We start from the raw sequence: 19,224 nt of genomic DNA on the forward strand, positions 1-19,224 counted from the left end.
ACAGTCTCTCAAATTGCTTTCTTTTTTTTCTAGTTTATCTTGGGGAGCTTGTGTACTCATCTAGATGAACTATACTCAGCATAACAATGGTGAAGAAAATGGGTTTTGTGGGGCGAGGAGAGATAGCTCAGTGGGCTGAGCACATTGTGCTGAATGTGTGAAGCTGTGTTCTGTCTTTATCACTGGGCATCGTGAAAGCAACCCTTGAGCACAGAGCCAGGAGTAGCTTCTGAGTTACACCAGGTGACATGTTACTTTCCTCAGTTCCCAACCCCTGCCCCACAATTGAATCTCGGTTTTGGAGCTCAAAGGAGTTGAGCTGGAGTGCTGATCCCAGTTTGCTGGCTCAGAGAAAGCATATGTGTATCACTCAGGCTAAGTTGTGGTGACTTATCGTGTGTGAATTGCACATCAATAGCTAAGTGTAATGTTGGAAACCCAGTGCTGGAAGAATGAAATGAAATGCCCGGTAGTGCATTTGGTCTAGGACTAGACCCTAGCTTGACTCAGGAGAAGTCAGCAGTGGGCATTTCACAGGGATCAAACGGAAGCTGTGGGCAGGCGGGTTGGTCTCAGAGCCGGCAGTCTCAGGGATTCTAGACACTGAATGTGTTCTTAGAGTATGTGGAGGGCAAACGCACAGAACAACGGGGAAAACACTGTCCCCAGAAAATGCATCTTAGCTGAGTATTTTCCTGTATTCCAATAGATGGCACACAAGACCACTTTTGCTATTCAACTGTAAAAGTTACCACCAAGGGAAGAAGGTAGATTCTCTAAGCTTCCAAACTTCTTTGGAAAGGCACTACCAATTGTACTCAAGAAAAATCATGGCCATCAAATTATAATATTAACATAAATAGCTGACACTCAATTCCAGCATCAAGATATCTACCAAAATCAAAGCAATGTTCAAGTTCATGACTACATTTCTTTCTTTGCTTAAGAAAAGATCCCACTGAATACACTAACACTTGTGAGAAACAGAAAACTGGAGCATGCATCTTCATAAGTGCCTGACAGAAGCTTTGCGTACATCATTTAGAGCTCTTCTCAACGAGAAGCTGTACCTTCCCTGGGACCTCCCAGGATATCCAAGGGGGCCACAGGTAAGAATCACATAAATGGGGTTTAGGCACAGGGCCAGAGGGTCAAGCGGCAGAACTTGGAGGTCACAGGCAGGAAACATGGCCAGAAGGGGTCATGATGGGAAAAATGTCGAGTAGCACTCATTTACAGCACTGATTGTAGAGGAGGAGAGTGGGGGTACAGTGCTCTCTACTACTTGGGAAGGTTATAGGGTGGTTAGAGAGAGTCAGGGGTTAAGGTACTCAACTTGCATCCGGCCAACCATGACTCAATCCCTATCAACACATGTGGTTCTGAGCATTTCCTGAGTACAGAGTGATTGCTGCTGGGTATGGTCCCCACACAGAACCAAAACAAAACAAAAGGAGGCGATAGGAAGCATCACTTGTCAGTAGGATGGATTATGCCCCTTGGGTAGATGAGCACAGGGGAAACAAGCAAATAGGGACAGGGCGTCATTATTTTATTCTCCAAGTCTAGAAAGGGATCACAGTCCTAAGAGGAGAGGAAGAGGAGGGACTGGCCCCGGAAGGAGAAGCAGCATGAAGACAGTCTGGACTCATCACAGAATCAGAAATCTTGCCATGCTAAAAAGCTATCTGACCATCTCTTTGTAAGCAAAACTTGATTGTCCTAATAATCCTACGAGGACAATATTAAAATCAGGGAATGGGCCGGAGAGGTAATGCAGGGGTTCAGATTTTGGCCTTGCACACAGATGATCCCAGTCTGGCAACTCATGGTTCCCCAAGTACTGCTCCAAGTGACTCTGAGCACAGAGCCAGGTGTGGTCCAAATCCCTGCCACCCAGTCCCCCAACCCCCAAAACAACAAGAACAAAATCCAACAGGGAAGCCTCTCTGACACATTGCAAGAGGGACAAAAGGCATTGGTTGGGAAAAGACTGATGTACATGTACTGATGGGGAAAATGTCGAGTAGCACTCATTTACAGCACTGATTGTAGAGGAGGAGAGTGGGGTACCGTGCTCTCTACTACTTGGGAAGGTTATAGGGTGGTTAGAGAGAGAGTCAGGGGTTAAGGTACTTGACTTGCATCTGGCCAACCCTGGCTCAATCCTCACTTTATGGTCTCAACCTGTACTACCCAATGTGCCGCTGTCATCATGAGGCAACCTGCAGGCCCAAGGTTGTGATTACAAGTCCTAATGTAGATGGGGGAGACAGCTGCTCAGAGAGGAAACATGTGACTTTACCCAACTGAAATCTAACTTTTAGGGGAGGAGGGCTCAGACGATACCCAGTGATGCTCAGGCACGACTCCTGGTTCTTTATTCAGGGATCATTCCTGACAGTACTTGGGGGACCACATGCAGTGCCAAGATTCAAACTGGGGTTGACCATGTGCAAGGCAAGTAACTTAACCCCTGGGATCTGGCCTTCTCAGTCAACCACATGATATGTTCCATAGATTAGGTCCCATTGGGGCAAGAGAAGCGCCTGTGCTGGTAGTGTGGGCCATTCACCACATCAGGGGAGATAATTTGGCCAGATGCAGAGAAATGACCTACTTAACCCTTTATTTTTATTTATTTATTTATGGCTTTTTGGGTCATGCCTGGCGATGCATAAAGGTTATTCCTGGCTTTGCACTCAGGAATTACTTCTGGTACTGCTCAGGGGACCATATGGGATGCTGGGGATCGAACCCACGTTGGCTGCATGCAAGGTAAACACTCAACCCGCTGTACTCTCACTCCAGTCCCACCCTTTTAATGTTCGTATGATGCATGCATGCATGTATGTATGTATGATTGCATGCAGGGATTTATTTTGGGGGGTGGACTGATCCCAGCATCTCATGCACAGGAGACATATTTTACTGCTAAGAAATATCCCTCTGCCTGATCCTTTAAGTTTCCCTTCAACCGAAAACAAATTCGTATTCTTCAAGTTAACCAGTTCCTGTGTGGCTACTTGTGCAGGAATACACTTCACGGAAGAGAATAGTCAGAGCTGAGAGTCCAGCCAGCACAAATATAGACAGTGACAGTATTTTTAATTGAGTTATGACTGCTTCTAAACCACATCTGAAGTATATAACTTAGTCTGTGAATATTTGTAGTTTTATATCTGTGCAACCATTGTCACAATCAATTTCACGGACATATGAGCTTGAGTTTTAAGTGAGAATTCTAGAGTAACTTGTGGTCTCCTGAGTCATGTACAGATCAGTGCATGGATGCCTCTGGAATTTATGTTGTTATTTTTTGGGTGACACACCAGGTTGTACTCAGAGGTAACTCCTGCCTCTGTGCTCAGAAATTCCTTCTGGCAGTACTTTGGGGACCATATGTGAAGCCAGGGATTGAACCTGGGTCAGCCACATGCAAGGTAAGTGTCTGACCTGCTATACTATCTTGCTGGCCCATCTGTACCCTGAATATTCAATTTACCTGTCCTGTAAAGCCGATTATATACCAGTTAATTGGAAAATGTAGGTGAATACTTCATTTCATCCTAACCAAAAAAAAAAAAAAAATAGATAAAAAAGAAAAAAAATAAAGAAAAGAAAAAGAAAGCAAGAGAACCTTTCTAACTAAAAAATGGTGTTGCCTGCTAAGGAAGTCGAACCAATTCCCAACAAGGCTGCGTTTATTTTTCTAACCTCGTACATTTGTAGCTTAATGAATGTTCTGGGAATATGCCCTAACCCAGCAAGGAAGCCCAGCAAAGGCCTGCAGAGAAACCCTATAACTTGCCCGGAATTTAATTTGCAGTCAGCTTGGCGTCTCCTTTAACTCCTTCCTGCCTTCGTTTTCGGCCCTTCAGGCTGCCGCTGGTTTCATCTTGGGAGGCAGAAATGAACCAGGGAGGGGGGAATGAAAGCCTGTGATGTCATTCCCGAGGCGCTCTGTTCAGGCTGCAAAGCGAGACGCGCGCAGGCCCACCATAAAACGTGAACTGTTCCATTAAACTCGCCGGTGAGAGGGAGAAGTGCTTTGTAAAGGTTCCACGCCAGCGAGAAAGCTCTTTAGTTCCACCTACCAGAACGCCTGGCATGGCAGTTCCCCTGATATGTTCCCGGGTTCAAATTCTGCTGCCTCGGCACTTTCTAGAACACTCTTAATGCCTTTGCAGTATGAGGTTCCACTGGAAAGAGGCAAGTGAAGCATTTTAATCCTTAATAAATACCATCCACCATGGAAAGGGAGAAGAGTCAATATACTTATCCACCAGAAAATGAAGGTGAAGGCAGCACCTCAATCTGACAGATTTAGGAGAAATTAAAAAAAAAATCACAGCTGCAGTAAGGTCCTTAAAATCCCTGGCGTGAGCAGTTATGCTACGTGTCTGGATGTATTCCTAGGGGATATTTCGTGAGGCATAGTGGAGAGGAAGGACTCTCGTGGCAGGAGTATAGGGCGTCATGTCACGTCAACCATTATGGAAAACCATTATTTCCTTTTGTTTTCTTTCTTTTTTTCTTTTTTGCTTTTTTTGGATCACACCCAGTGATGCACAGGGGTTACTCCTGGCTCTGCACTCAGGAATTACCCCTGGTGGTGCTCAGGGAACCATATGGGATGCTGGGAATCGAACTCGGGTCGACCACGTCCAAGGCAAATGCCCTACCCACTGTGCTACTGCTCCAGCCCCCTATTTCCTTTTAAATTAAAAAGTTTTCTGATATTTAAATGGATAATTTTCTGATTCTAATGAGTTATTGATGTACGAAAGAGAGAAAGAGAGAGAGAGAGAGAGAGAGAGAGAGAGAGAGAGAGAGAGAGAGAGAGAGCAGAACCAAGCACAGGTGAGTTTAATGGGAGAGCTATAAGGGTAGACTTGAAGAGCAGACCGTGAATAGGTACATGGGCTTCTGAATCAAGATCAGCAAAGGAAGCCCTGCGGCTGGCATGAAATGTAATTCATAACCACATACCTCTAATATCTGGTCACCAGCCCAAAGTCTTCCATCTCTGGCAGCTGCTCCTTCTTCATAGACTTCATGTATAACTATAGCATCCTAAAAGAAAAAAAGAAACAAGTTCTGATTAATTTTCAGCCAATATGAATTCCTCCTTTAGTCAACCACCAAATCCTTGGTAGCAGTCTGTACTTTGTTATTTGTCAAAACTTGGCATTTTAGTTGATCCACAGATAAGTCCCATACCGTTATGATAGATTCAAAGATCCATACACTTTGTTTGTTTTTGCTTTTTCGGTCACGCTCGGTGATGCACAGGTGTTACTTCTGGCTCTGCACTCAGGGATTATTCCCGGCGGTGCTCGGGGGAATGCTGGGAATTGAACCCAGGTTGGCCGTATGCATGGCAAATGCCCTACCCGCTGTGCTATCACTCCAGCCCCAGAGATCCACACACTTGTCCTGTCTATACACATCTCCAGGATACTGCAGTGGGAAAGGGAAGGGGCATGCAGTGGTGCCTTTCTGATGGTGAATGGTCTGTTTTGAGACACAGGTCCCAGAATTCACCGGAAGCAGGGGTTGGGTGTTTATATGTGACCTGGTGAAGGAAGTTTGCCAAGCATCATTACTTGGGACTGAGTGACAGCAAATGGCTCTGGAGGACAGAGGAGGAGGTTGGAGAAAGAACATTTAAGGACTCAAGGTAATAAGAGCTGTGGGTTCGAATCCTGACTCTGCCTATAGACAATTCTGGCTGAATTAAGTGCCCTGAACGCAGCATTCTTAGCTGTAAAATCAGAAAAATATTAAGGCAGAGCATGTTTTGGTTGAGTAAGAGTTTTGTGATTAGTGAATCAAAAATATAATTTGCATCTTTTTGAATGAAAGATTTGACTTTTTTTTTTAATCACCTAGAAATAACACATATCAAATGAAGGGCAGAGCAATAATACCCTAAGATATGATAAAGCACAGAAAGAAACTATCTCCCATGTCACAACTACCTGCTCTGTCCCCAGACACACAGACGCTCTGCCTAAGACAATGTTAAATTTACTGCCAGAGAGATAGTGCAGGAGGTAAGGAAGGCACTTTCCTTGAAAGTGGCTGATCCTAGGTTGATCTCTCCATCACCACCAGGGGTCACTCCTGAGCAAAGAGCCAGAAAGAGCCCCTGAGCGCTGCTGGGGTAAGCCAACACTCCAAATAACGAAAGAGAATTTAACTATTCATTTGAGCTTGCCCAGCCTCTATAGCTCCCTTCTCCCCCTGCTCACCCAGCATTCATGCGCGGAACTGCCCTAACTTGGACATTTGGGAAAGCTGACAATGAAAGCAATCCCAAATCTCTGCCTCACTGTTTTTATAAAGCAGAAGGGCTCCAAAAAATGGAGTAGAACAGGCTCAGTATCCGGGGAGAAGAAAAGAGACAAGACACAGATCTATGCATTCCTGAGAAGTAGGGACTTGAGGTTCCACATGGGAGAGGCCGGATGCTGTGGGTAAGGCTGGAAGCCTGGCGTGGCCCACACTATGTGAGTCTTGCTGGAGAAATGTCCCGGGTTACCAGCCCAGAACTTGGAAGCAGCAATACTCCTGGATTTGGAGGAACCGTAACAGCTTTTTTTTTTTCTTTCCCTTTTTGGGTCACACCTGGAAATGCACGGGGGTTATTCCTGGCTTTGCACTCAGGAATTACTCCTGGAAGTACTCAGGGGACCATATGGGATGCTGGGAATCAAACTCGGGTCAGCCGCGTGCAAGGCCAATGCCCTACCCGCTATGCTATTGCTCCAGCCCCCACCTTGTCAGCTTAACATGGGTTTGATGATCACCAGTGTGAGCTGGTGACAAGCACCATGTCTAGGGACTTTGGGAAGATGTAACCCCAAGAATTCACGGGGCACCCAAAAAAGAGAGCCTGAATTCTGCCTTGATCCAGCAGGATGGAGCCCTAGAATCAGAATTAAATGGACTAGATGTCAATGAAGAAATGAAGCAATCCTTATAGAAAAAGCAACAAAAAAAAAAGGGGGGCTGAGGGGAATTAATTCAAACTGGCTTCCTTAAAAATGACCAATCCCCAGCACAGATTTTGGAATAGAGAAGGGAAAAAACCAGAAAATAATAGGTCTGCAGAGAGGGCTGGAATGATAGGATAGCAGGCAGGGTGTTTGCCTTGCATCCTCCAAGTAGGGTTCAATCCTTGACATCCCACAGGTTCCTCCGAGCCTTGCCAGGAGTTGTGCTTGAGTACAGAGTCAGGATTAAGGCCTGAGTATTGCTGGATGTGGCCCTAAAACCAATTACTATATTAAAAAATTTAAAAATAGAAATTTTAGGGGGTCACACCTGGTGGTGCTTAGGGCTTACTTCTGGTTCTACATTCAGGGATTGCTCCTGGTGGAGGCTTAGGGGATCACATCAGGTGCTGGGGGTCTTACCTAGGTTGCCACATGCAAAGCAAGCTTCTAACTGCTGTCCCATCTCTCCAGACCCCAAAGAAAAATGATCTTTTTAGCAGTCACTCATCATCATATCCCAAAGCTGCCACCATGCCTCATGCCTGACTCCATCACTTCAGGTCTGAACCTCACGGAGAAGTAAACTTCAAAGAACTCAGTTCCCGTGGTTGAAAATTCCAGGCCTTCTTGGAGTCGGGATGGGTTACCTTCCCCCCACTTCCCTGTACTTTTGGAACCATGCCCATGAACTACCTGGGCCATCATGCAAGTTCATCTACCGGCTTTTCTCCAGAGACTCATAAATAAATCTCGAAAGAGATCAACTAGCTGAAAAAATGTCTCAGACACAGACCAGTTAAAAATTTAGCTCCAGCTGTACTGCCCAGTTGAAAATTCTGGATTTTCTGGAACGCACGACAATCTAGTACTAGCACACCAGAATGGATGGGATGTCATGTAGACACCAATCAACCTCAGTGAACAAAGCCATTAACAGAGATGGCTTAACCTGCAATAACACCTTAGTAATTCCTCAAACGATCATGATCACAATCACGACCATCCTGTTGTTCGTCGATTGCCTCGAGCAGGCCCCAGTAATGTCTCCTTCGTCCTAGCCCTGAGATTTTTTTTAAAAAGTGCCACATTCAAGGCTCTTTCAGGGTTAGGAGAATGAGACCCATCATTGTTACTGGTATTTGGCATATTGGGTACGCCACGGGGAGTTTGCCAGACTCTGCCGTGTGGGCAGACTACATTCGGTAGCCTGTCATTTTGTCCAAAGTAAGAATGAGATAATAAGATGTCACTTCCGGGAGCTGGGTTTTAGTCTCTGAATCTTGGCCGTTGATGGGATTACACGGCTCCAGGGGGCCAGTTGGTGGATGTGACCCCTGCCTACTGGAATTTGGAGGATCTGGGTGGAGGATGCTCAGCCCCAATCCAAGCAGGCTTGGAGATCTCAGCCCCGGGATCGGCATGCCTTAACCTGCAATAACACCTTAGTAATTCCTCGAACAAGGACTTAATATACCCATGATACAACAATTTTCACTAATTTTCTTCTAAGGAAATAATTTTTAATCATTTGGTTAGCCATTTATTGGTAACAAGCAATATAAAATAAATTATTGCAATGGAGGCAGGCTGGAGGGGTGGTTGGGTAAATGGAGACAACGGTGGAGGGAAGGTGACAGTGGTGGTAGGATTGGTGTTGGAATATTACACGCCTGTAACAAAACATCATAAACAACTTTGTAAACCATGGTGTGTAAATAAAGTGTGTTGGTGGTGGGATTGGTATTACACGCCTGTAACAAAACATCATAAACAACTTTGCAAACCATGGTGTGTAAATAAAGTGTGTTGGCGTGTGTGGGGTAGATCTTAATGCTTTCAAGTATGTGCTAAATTCACCACCTCGTGTAGTAAAACTGTGGTTGGCCTTGCACAAGGCAAAGCGCTCAATCCATTGTACTATCACTCAGGGCTCAGCCACGAGACTTCCTGTAAGAAAAACTCCCCATTTACTTATTAATTTTTGGGTGACATTCAGAGGTGCTTGTAGGCTACTCCTCACTTTATACTCAGGAGCTGCTCTTGGTGGTACTGGTGGGGGAGGGGAAATCACCATGTGATGCCAGGAGCCAAATCAGGGCATCCTACATGTCTGCTGAGCCCCTTCCTGTGCGCCCCCTACCCTTTACTCCTGTCCTTTTCTTGAGCACTACAGTGATTTCTCTAAAGTCATCAGTGGAAAGAAAACATGAGACACTCTCAGAGGTTAACAGAACAAGACTCCATTTTTTAGCCTCTGGGCTGTGAGTGCTCTCGAAGCTGTGGTCTGCACACTTGCATTAACTGGAGGTGACAGAGGGCAGAGGTGGAGACCCACAGAGAAATTAGAAATGGATTTGATTTATTTTTCAGAACATACAGTTCACAGTTTAAGACAGAGCAGTTAAAAAAAAAGAAAAAAAGAAAGAAAGAAAAGAATACTAGATCCAGCTCTTTCAGATCTCTCTTTGACAAGGTGACACTGAAATTTCACTTCTTGCTTTGAAAACAATTGCAGGTCAATGAAATAATGGGTCATTGGGCAAGACTGACCTTCATTATTTTAAATAAAAACTTTGGACCAGAAATGTGGATTTTTCTCTCCTAATGGTTATATATATATTTTTTTATTGTAGTTTAGATAAAATTGATTACAATAGTGTTTGCAGTTATGATTTTTATGTAGCTTCTGCATGTCCCCACCCCAAAGTGCCCAGGACCCTCTACTACTGCCCCTATGTCACCTCTGGTCCACTTTTCATCCCCCCTGCTCCTCCCCTCACTGCTTTGTAACCTGTGTTTTGTGGATTTGTCATCGTTCAATACTCCTTTGTTAGTTTATCTATATAACAGAGGAGTGAGTTCATCCAGCACTTGTCTTTCTTCCCCTGACTTCCATTTCACACAATGCCCTCTGGTTCCATTCTTATTGCACTGAACGATGATTTCATTCTTTGTTACAGCTGCATAGTATTCCAGTAGACACACAATTCAAACTCGGACATTTCGGTGCTTCATAATTATTCAAGCAAAACTGCTTGTTGGCACAGTTCTGTGTTTCTTCATACCCCAGGTCTCTCTGTGGCCTCCTTTCTAATTTCTGCTTATTTATTGATTTTTTAAATTTTTGGGTCACACCTGGAGGTGCTCACCATGTGGGACATTGGGGATCGAATCTGGGTCAGCCACATACAAGGTAAGTGCCTACCCACTATACTATTGCTCTGGCCCCAGGATCTCTGCATATTTAAATGACATTCCTTCAATCTTCAATACTTCAGTGCCACTATTCACAACAGCAATCCCATGGAGAACTAAAGAAAGTCAATCACTTTGCTTTGGGCAGGGCTCTGCTTCTCTGCTCAGGAAAGGGCATGTATGAGACCTATGTGAGCTGTGTGGAGTCAGCTTTCTTGAGCAAAATTCTGGCTGCTTTTCCAAGTCTGACTCCCCGCTACATTTCCCATGGACCTTGGAAAGACCCTGAACCACTCCAGGTTTTAGCATTCTCATTCTCATATGGTGTTCACAATATCACCTACACATTGTGTACAATGTCGCCCCTGGCAGGAAGAAACACTGTCTCATTCATTTAATGTCTCTGCCATAGATGGTGCCCACTTCCCACCTGGGTCACTGACTACATCATGATAACGAAGTAAGTTCGATGTTCTTGATTTCAGTTATAGTGGGGGCAGGGACTGGAGACACAGCAGGGGTCAGATCTAGTTCAGCCTCTGCAGCCTCTGAGTAAAAGAGATGAAATTCCGGCTGAACTATCAAACACCCAAAGCCCCTGTTCTGCATTCCTCCTATGGGAAGCTGCTCCTAAACTCTGAATATTTGATCTTGACTCATCCTAAAGTTAACCTGAAAAATTCTATATGGCTTAAATTCAACTGAAGTTGGTTTCTTCAGCTCCACCACAAAAAACCTGGAAGGTTGAAGCGAATTATTTCCTTAAGTGTGAACAAGATAACCCATCGAGAAAGTGGAAATGAAAGGCTAAATGAGGTGAAAAGTGGGTCCATGGGTCCCATGACCAGGACTAGACCACACAAGGTGTGAAACAGAGCCCTATGCCTGCCCCACAGTCACATGCAAGGCAGCTCTCTCCTCCCTCCCTCCCTCCCTTCCTCCCTCCCTCCCTCCCTCCCTCCCTCCCTCCCTCCCTCCCTCCCTCCCTCCCTCTCTTCCTTCCTCCCTCCCTCTCTTCCTTCCTCCCTCCCCTACTTCCTTGCTGTTTTTGTACAATCATGTCATTCAGTGGATGCTTTTCTACTGTGGAATAAAATAAGCGATAAGCTGATGTTTAAGACAAAAAGCTTGTTCATTCCAAGAAAACAGATTTCTCCTAAAAAACCTGAGACTCATTTAGAGATGATCAAGATTGCCATGGAATCCAAACCATTTCCCCTTGGTTGCTGACTGGTGACTTGCTTAGGGACAACAGAAGCTTCAGTGAGCTGGAATGCCACGCTCCGAGGCCAGGGTGGCAGGCTCCCTCTGCTCATCCTGAGGAGCCCATTGTGAGCTGCTAGCTCTGGGGCCAGAGAAATTTTTGATTGATGAGTTGGAGCATCTCTCAGGTATTAGATTTGCCCCAATCACAAGGTTCAGGCATGATTTCAGAGGCATTAAAAAAAATACTGGGACTGGAGCAATAGCACAGCGGATAGGGCGTTTGCCTTGTGCGCGGCCGACCCGGGTTCGATTCGCAGCATCCCATATGGTCCCCTGAGCACTGTCAGGGATAATTCCTGAGTGCAGAGCCAGGAGTAACCCCTGTGCATCGCCAGGTGTGACCCAACAAGGAAAAAAATACTTAAAGACTTCTCCCTTACTAGTCTATGTCTGAAACACATCAGGTAAGCTCCTTTATTCCACAATTAGGAATATCATTTAAAAAAGAAGTTTAGGAAGAAGCAGGTGCCCAACAAATTCATGTTTAAGTGGCTATCCTATGACTGTCTCTATTTCAAGAAGAAGAAATATTTCTTTTCAAGTGTAGATAATGCATGTGTATGGTGTTAGACTCTGAAAAATTTCTCTCCAGCACCTGTTCCTCAGCCAAACACTTTCCCTTACAGGACGCAGGCAGTACAAAGCTTCCTGGTTTGGAGGCATTCTGTCCATCTGCATCTTGGAAGTCACAGGGACACCAAATACTTGAAGGTCACACCTTCTGTTACCTGATACCCCCTGCATTACGTGAAATTGTACATGAGGGGTCAGAGCGATGATAGAGCAGGTAGGGCGTTTGCTTTGCACGTGGCCAACCTGGGTTCAATCTCTGGCATCCCATATGGTTCCTGGAGGCTGCCAGGAGTGATCCCTGCGTGCAGAGCCAGGAGTAAGCCCTGAGCATAGTTGGGTGTACTCCAAAAACCAAAAAGAAAGAAATTGTACAGGAGCTCACCAAATGCCACCTCCAGTATGAAATTTCCTCGGATTCCCATTCCTAGTAAGACTGATGAGCCTTTCTCTTTCGAAGCCTGCTCACTCTCCTTTTCCTACTGAACTTCTCACCTCTTCACGAAAGTGTGCTCCTAGATCTACTTCAGTACCACCTCCGACCCTCAGTGGAACCTTCTGAAGGGGGGCACTTCCGATTCCCCTTTGTGGTCTGTGCCATGCCCAGAGTGGGCTGTCATGAGTCTGCTAAACAAAGACCTTGCTTAGAGTGGTGACCATCAACTGCTGGTCCATGCACCTGTAACCAGGACAGGTGCTGGCTCCCACATATAAATAGGTTGAGGGGGGAAAAGCTGGGTCAGAGATAAAAAAAAAATAAGTTAAAAAAGGCACCCCCAAAAGGCACCAGAAAGAAGTGACTGGTAGGACCACAAATTTACCCAGTCAGCTTTGAGATGGCAAAAGGATTAGTAAATTCAACTAAATAGCCACTCCAATGGGTAGTAAATGCCTCTGAATCTCCTGAGAAGGATTTAATTTAGTTCAGAGAGCAATGACAAGGGCCTTAACGATCTAATTAGAGCTCTGCAGAAATCCCAGATTCCTGGGGTGGAGGGGGTGGGGATGGGATTTCAATTCTGAAGAGAATTTCCTCAGCATGCGGCCACGTATCTTCAGAGGCCAAGTCATCGGTATTTCAATATCCATCACCATTTTCTTTACCATTCAAGCTGCCAATGAGCAGAGGCGGTGACTCATAAACACACCGAGTACTCAGCAAAAGGCAATTTCCCCGTTGTCATAGCAGGCCCCAAGCTCTGGAAGCAGCCACGGGTTCCAGAAATTAACCGCGGGTCTCCTGTGGATTGGAGGAGGTCATCAAGATGTCCTTTGGGAAGGACTGTTCCCATGGAGATTTCAGAGTTGACATTCCTGGTTTTTAATTTTTGTTTTTTGGGTCACACCTGGCTGAGCTTAGAGATCACTCCTGGTGATGTTTGGGATAGTACCAGGAATTGAATGGTGGGGTGCTGGGAATCCAGCCCCAGGTTGGCCACAAGCAGGGCGAGTGCCTTACTGTGACTCTATACTTTCTCCTCGGCCAAAAAGTTGGTATATCTAGATATTCAGTGGATTGTTCTAATGACCACGTTAGGAAGAAACGCTGATGAAGAATTACATAGCAGACATGGCTATGAAGGCTGTGTCTATCCTTGGCCGAATCCTGCTTCCAGTGGACGTATTTTACTTCATTTGACTTGCTCTGGAAGTAAACCCAATCTCTGAGAAATTTTACAAAGTTCCTACTCCCACTTCCCCCTCCCAAAACACAATATGAAGAGACCTTTTATCTACTGAAAAATTTTATATAAACTTTCACATTCAAGTAAAAAAAGTTTTTAGGAAATGATCCCCCAAAACACGATGTCTCATTTCCTTGCTACAGGAGGCGTGTGGAGCCCTTTTGAGAAGAAAGTCCAAGAGAGACCAGAAGATGTATATAAAATGGACATTTTTCCCCTCTGGAAGAAAATGGACATTTTTCTTTTCATTTCCTTGTTACAGGAGGCGTGTGGAGCCCTTTTGAGAAGAAAGTCCAAGAGAGACCAGAAGATGTATATAAAATGGACATTTTTCCCCTCTGGAAGAAAATGGACATTTTTCTTTTCATTTCCTTGTTACAGGAGGCGTGTGGAGCCCTTTTGAGAAGAAAGTCCGAGAGAGACCAGAAGATGTATATAAAATGGACATTTTTCCCCTCTGGAAGAAAAACACGACTGAAATCTGTGGTGTGGGAGAAGCCATGCAAACGTGAAGCTTCGTGTGTTGAGTTTCTGAGTCTGTCGATATTCAGAAATCGAGCAATTGCTTCGTTTGCTGCAGTACTAGTCACCTTAGCCCAGACCTAGAAACAAGTGCCAAGTGCCAAACAACTAACCCAAGTGCCTAAGAACAGACGAGAGGAGAGAGAAGAACGGGAATACTATTCAGCTAGGAGGTAAGAGGAAATCCCACAATTTGCTGCAGGGTGGACGGAACTAGCGGGTGTCCTGCTGAGTGAAGTCAATTGGGAGGAAAGGGACAGATGCAGAAAGTCTCTCTCCTTTGTGGGATGTAAAGAAACAGAGCATAGATCGGGCTGGAGAGACGGTCCAGCAGGTTCAAAGGCCTGCCTGGCAGCCCCTGAGCTGGGGGAGGCACAAAACAAAAAGAACTTGGAAAGAAACATAGTAAGGAAATAGCAACTGGCCAATGTTACGAGACCCTGAGAGCTGGTCTTCGGAACCGAGTCTGCTAAGGGTAATGGGAGACGGACCCTTGAGACTTTGCTGGGGGGACACTGACACTGGGGGTGGGGATGCTGTTCAAACACGGTGTTCATAAAACTCTCTTATGAACAGCATAGGAAATCTACATGGCAAAACACAAGCAAGAGATCACGTTCCTTGTTTGCAATACCTATTGCAATAAAACAGGCTGAAGAAAGTGTTGGGCTGAAGCAAAGTATACTTCACTTGGAACAAAGCTGATAGCACCCTAACTGCATTCATAGAAGTATCAGTACATTGTATTTATACTCATTTCTTGATCAGAATCATTACAATGATCAATACAGATAAGACGCAACTCATAGTTGTTTTGAACATTTATAGAAATAAAGGGATGGCTGTCTTAGGACAGAATTCCTTTCTGCCCCCAATCCCTTTGTGAGTCTTTGAAAAACCAACAAACAACAACAACAACCACAACCACAATAACAAAAACCAACCTTCCCTATTGCAATTCAGTTAGAAAGTGATTAGAAAATAAAGTGTGGGGGCCGGAGCCAAAGTACAGCAGGGAGGGCACTTGCCTTGTACCCCGCAGACCTGGGTTCAATCCCGGGCAGCCCATATGGTCCCCCAGCATTGCCACGAGTGATTCCTGAGCTCAGAGCCAGAAACAACACCATGCTGGATGTGGCTTAAAACTGAAAAACTGTAAAAGGAAGAAAATAAAGTGTAGCTGGGGTGAAGGACTCAGGACAGGAGGGAGAGGAGGAAAATGTTTGCCAGTTAAACTCTGCAGGTAGCCAGCTTCGCCAGAGTGCTGCAAGAACTACTTTGATCAGATGTTCCAATTCTTGGGGGGAAATAGCTGAACCACATGGTTTCTAGAGTCATTAAAACGCTACAATTTAGTCAGTGAATTGGGTCATACTCGGAGGTATCCAGGGCCTACTCCCGGCTTTCTGCTTTGCTCCCAGTGGTGCTTGGGGGGCCATATGGATGGAACCTGGGTCTTCAGCACATAATGCATGTGCCCAGCCTGTTGAGCCAGGGCCCAACAATTTTATCAGACAAAGGAAAGAGAAAACTTTACTCAGATGCTAACCCCAGTCTCTTGCTACCTGGCAGAAAGCCAATTTTCACAGAAAAATTCAGGGTATGGGGTTCAACCATGCACATTTCCTAAGAATCTCAGAGCACAGTGAAGATTTCAGAGAATTCTCCCCCCAAATTTTGCTACCAAAGTATCAAAGAATTCCAAGGAAACCTCTGTTTATTGTGATGTTCTTGGGTGGAGGCTGTGAATATATGCCCTGACAAACCTTCAAGGAAAATAGCTCAGATGCTCATATCTCTGGAATACTGAAGTACTTTCAGATAATAAACTACAGGCAACATAAAGGAGTATTAATAAAGGAGTATTAAAGTCAGTAATGAAGCAGTGACTTCTATCTTGTGACAGAAATATAAAGACGAAATTGATCTCTTTTATGGGGATCAAGGACACCATCTGAATGTATGCATGTTTTAAAGCAATGGTTTATGTAAACCATCTGAAAACTTGAACTCAGGGGCTGCAAATGCCTGCAACTATTTATAAGTAAGTAAAACATGGAATGAAAATCACACCAATAAAACAGCTAATATAAGAGCTGCTGCAAATATATATATAAATGTTACACATTTCCAGACTGAAAAGCTTTCTCTTCTCAAACTCAAAAAAAGAAAGTATTTCATATTTACTTTACATGGAGTTTGCTTGCCAAGTGTGGTTTCACAAAAAGTTGATACTCATCAATATGAATATAATTTTTCATACTGAAATATAGATTTATTTTAAGGAAATGGGATAATATTTGCATTGTAGTTTAAAAGTCCCTATGGTTCCATCTGGTCCTTATTTATCTAAATTTTACTCAGCTTGCATGATATTTTTACGTACAGTCATATTCCTGAAGATCAGAAATGCCCGAATGTGGACGTTCAGAGGTACCCTTCGTTAACATTCTTTTGGTGTGATTCATATACTTTTTGCAAACTTTGCTTTGATTTTGAAACAAAACTAAGGTAATAAGATGTTTTGTATAAAAATACATGACTTAAGCAATAACGATAAAAGGGGCTTAGCTCTGGGGGAATTATATGCCAAAGCAAACCCACACTTCTCATGAAACAGACCGTGCAAAGTTCACGGGAAGGGGAACGGCAAAATAAAACACTTAATCAAATATAAAATAGCTTTCTATTCTTAAAAAAAAAAAAGATCGCGATTCAAAGAGCAGTAACAGAGAGACAAAAGTAGACAACACGGTGAAGGGGCAAATGAGGTGAATTCAGAACCAGACAGATGCTTATAGAAAAGATCTGGGGTGGAAAGGGCAGGACGTGAGGGGAGGGTGTCGGACCCACGCCTAGCTCTGCTTGGGGGTGACTTCAGGTCAATCCTGAAGGTGTTCAGGGGACCAGGAAGTTCCAGGGATCAAATCAAGACCTCCTGCATGTGCTTGGCCCATTGAGCTATTCCGAGTTCCTTCACATCTCTGTTACCAGAAGGGTTCTGATGTTCGTCCCGGTCCCTCAATTAAGGATCTAGGATTCGATGTCACAGAACTTTGCTCTGTTCTCAGCAAGGCTGGACTGGATAGGATGTCCACAGCCAGAACCTAAGGTGAGGGTCTCAAGAAGAGAGTAAATGCAGCAAGGAGGGTCCCTGAGGCTCCTTTCTCCAATTCCCAGGCTCAATCCCAAGGGCGCTTCAAATCCACCAACACTCTAGGATAACTTGTTTCTTAAGTGTTTCTTTCCCTTCTCCAGAATCTCCAAGAGTGGTGATAAAACAGTTCCAATAAGCAACACTAGGGAACTATGTTTCACTTCTGGACACACTGGAACCAAATGTCTGATCATCAGGCCCCAGTGTAAGAGACAGGAGTGGGAGGCGCTGGGGCACTGGAAGCAAATGTGTCTGAGATGGGCTCAGGGAGAGGCTTAAAGAAATGGTGAGGGGTTCTAAGGGGGACCATAAGGAGAAGTGGACTTAAAATGTTTGCCTTGCACACACAGTTGACACAGGTTCGATCCCCGGCATCCCATACAATATCTATTAAGCACCGCCAGGATTAATTCCTGAGTGCAGAGCCAGGAGTCACCTCTGAGCATTGCTGAGTTGTGGCCCCCCAAACAAAACAAAAACAAACAGAAAGAACAAGGCTCCTTGAGTGCAGAGCCAGGAGTAATCCCTGAGAGCACTGCCAGGTGTGACCCAAACTAAAAACAAAACTCAAGAAGTGAAGTCATTAAACAAAGTGCTGGGTTTCATCGATCTGAGTTACTGACTGCGAGTACCCCAAGGTGATGTGGAAATCCTAACCTCACAGGACAGCAGCCCTGGAGGTGGGTGGGTGTCCTCATGAAGGTGAAGAGTTCTCAAGGGAGCCCCTTGAACTGGGAAACGGTGCCAGAGGACCCTGCAAGCTCCCTGCCCCATTTCACAATGAGAAATAATTCACTGTTAATCACAGATCAACCATGTAATGCATGGTTGATTGCATTTGGTTACAAGGTCACCAGCTTACACCAAAAATAAACCAGCTGATATCACACAGCTAGTTTTATTATCCCATTCCTACTTTGGACAAACTGGCAGGCTACCGAATGTAACCTGCCCACATGGCAGAGTCTGGCAAACTCCCCGTGGCGTACTCAATATGTTAAATACCAGTAACAATGATGGGTCTCATTCTCCTAACTCTGAAATAGCCTTGAATATGACACTTTTTAAAAAAATCTCAGGGCTAGGACGAAGGAGACATTACTGGGGCCTGCTTGAGGCAATCGACGAATAACAGGATGGTCGTGATCGTGATATCACACATATAACAAATAATCTGTATTCAATAATCTAGAAAGGGTATATTGCTCTCCTTTTTTTCCCTAGTCCCCCAAATAGAAAACTTTTGACGGGTCACACCCAGTGTTATGCTCAGAGCTTACTCCTGGCTCTGCACTCAGGAATTACTCCTTGCGGTGCTGGGGGACCACATGGGATGCTGGGGATCGAACCTGGGTCGGCTGTGTGCAAGGCAAATGCCTTACCCACTGTGCTATCTCTCCAGTTTCCTTAAGTTAGAAATACTTTCGAGTCTATTCTATTTTAGTTTTGGTTTCATTTTAATTTTGGCACCCAGTGAAGGTCTGCCTTTAGGCACACAGATGCCAACTATCCCCAAAAGCTACACTTGTTTTGTGCAGGTCTGTCTGGGGTGCCCACACCATGCTCATGACAGAGGCAGGGGTTGTCCTGGAGGACAGCCTGGCTCCAATGGGGCTCCTAAGCCTTCACCATCATCACGGGAGCTGGAGGGTCCAAGCTGGTGACGGGCAGTGAGCACCTGGGGCTGCTAAGGGAACTGTGCTCGGTGCTCGCAGGAACCACCTGCCTCAGCTCCAGTATTTATAGCAGACAGGACTGATGCAGTGTCAGGTCCCTCCCGGAGGCTGTCTGCCCAGGACAGACAGCAGAGAGGGAAGCTATGGAG

General features: G+C 45.0%; 1 protein-coding gene across 2 annotated transcripts in view; it reads right to left on the bottom strand.

Moving 5' to 3' along the window:
- Positions 1 to 19,224, bottom strand: part of PATJ (PATJ crumbs cell polarity complex component) — a 391,552-nt gene that overhangs the window by 54,588 nt on the left and 317,740 nt on the right. For both annotated transcript variants that reach the window (XM_056122284.1, XM_056122283.1), the window contains one exon: positions 4,993 to 5,076. In XM_056122284.1, coding sequence (XP_055978259.1) covers positions 4,993 to 5,076 — 84 coding nt within the window. The remainder of the gene's footprint in view (positions 1 to 4,992; positions 5,077 to 19,224) is intronic.

The sequence above is a fragment of the Sorex fumeus genome, unplaced genomic scaffold, assembly GCF_029834395.1.
Source record: "Sorex fumeus unplaced genomic scaffold, SorFum_2.1 ptg000045l, whole genome shotgun sequence".
Lineage (NCBI taxonomy): Eukaryota > Metazoa > Chordata > Mammalia > Eulipotyphla > Soricidae > Sorex > Sorex fumeus.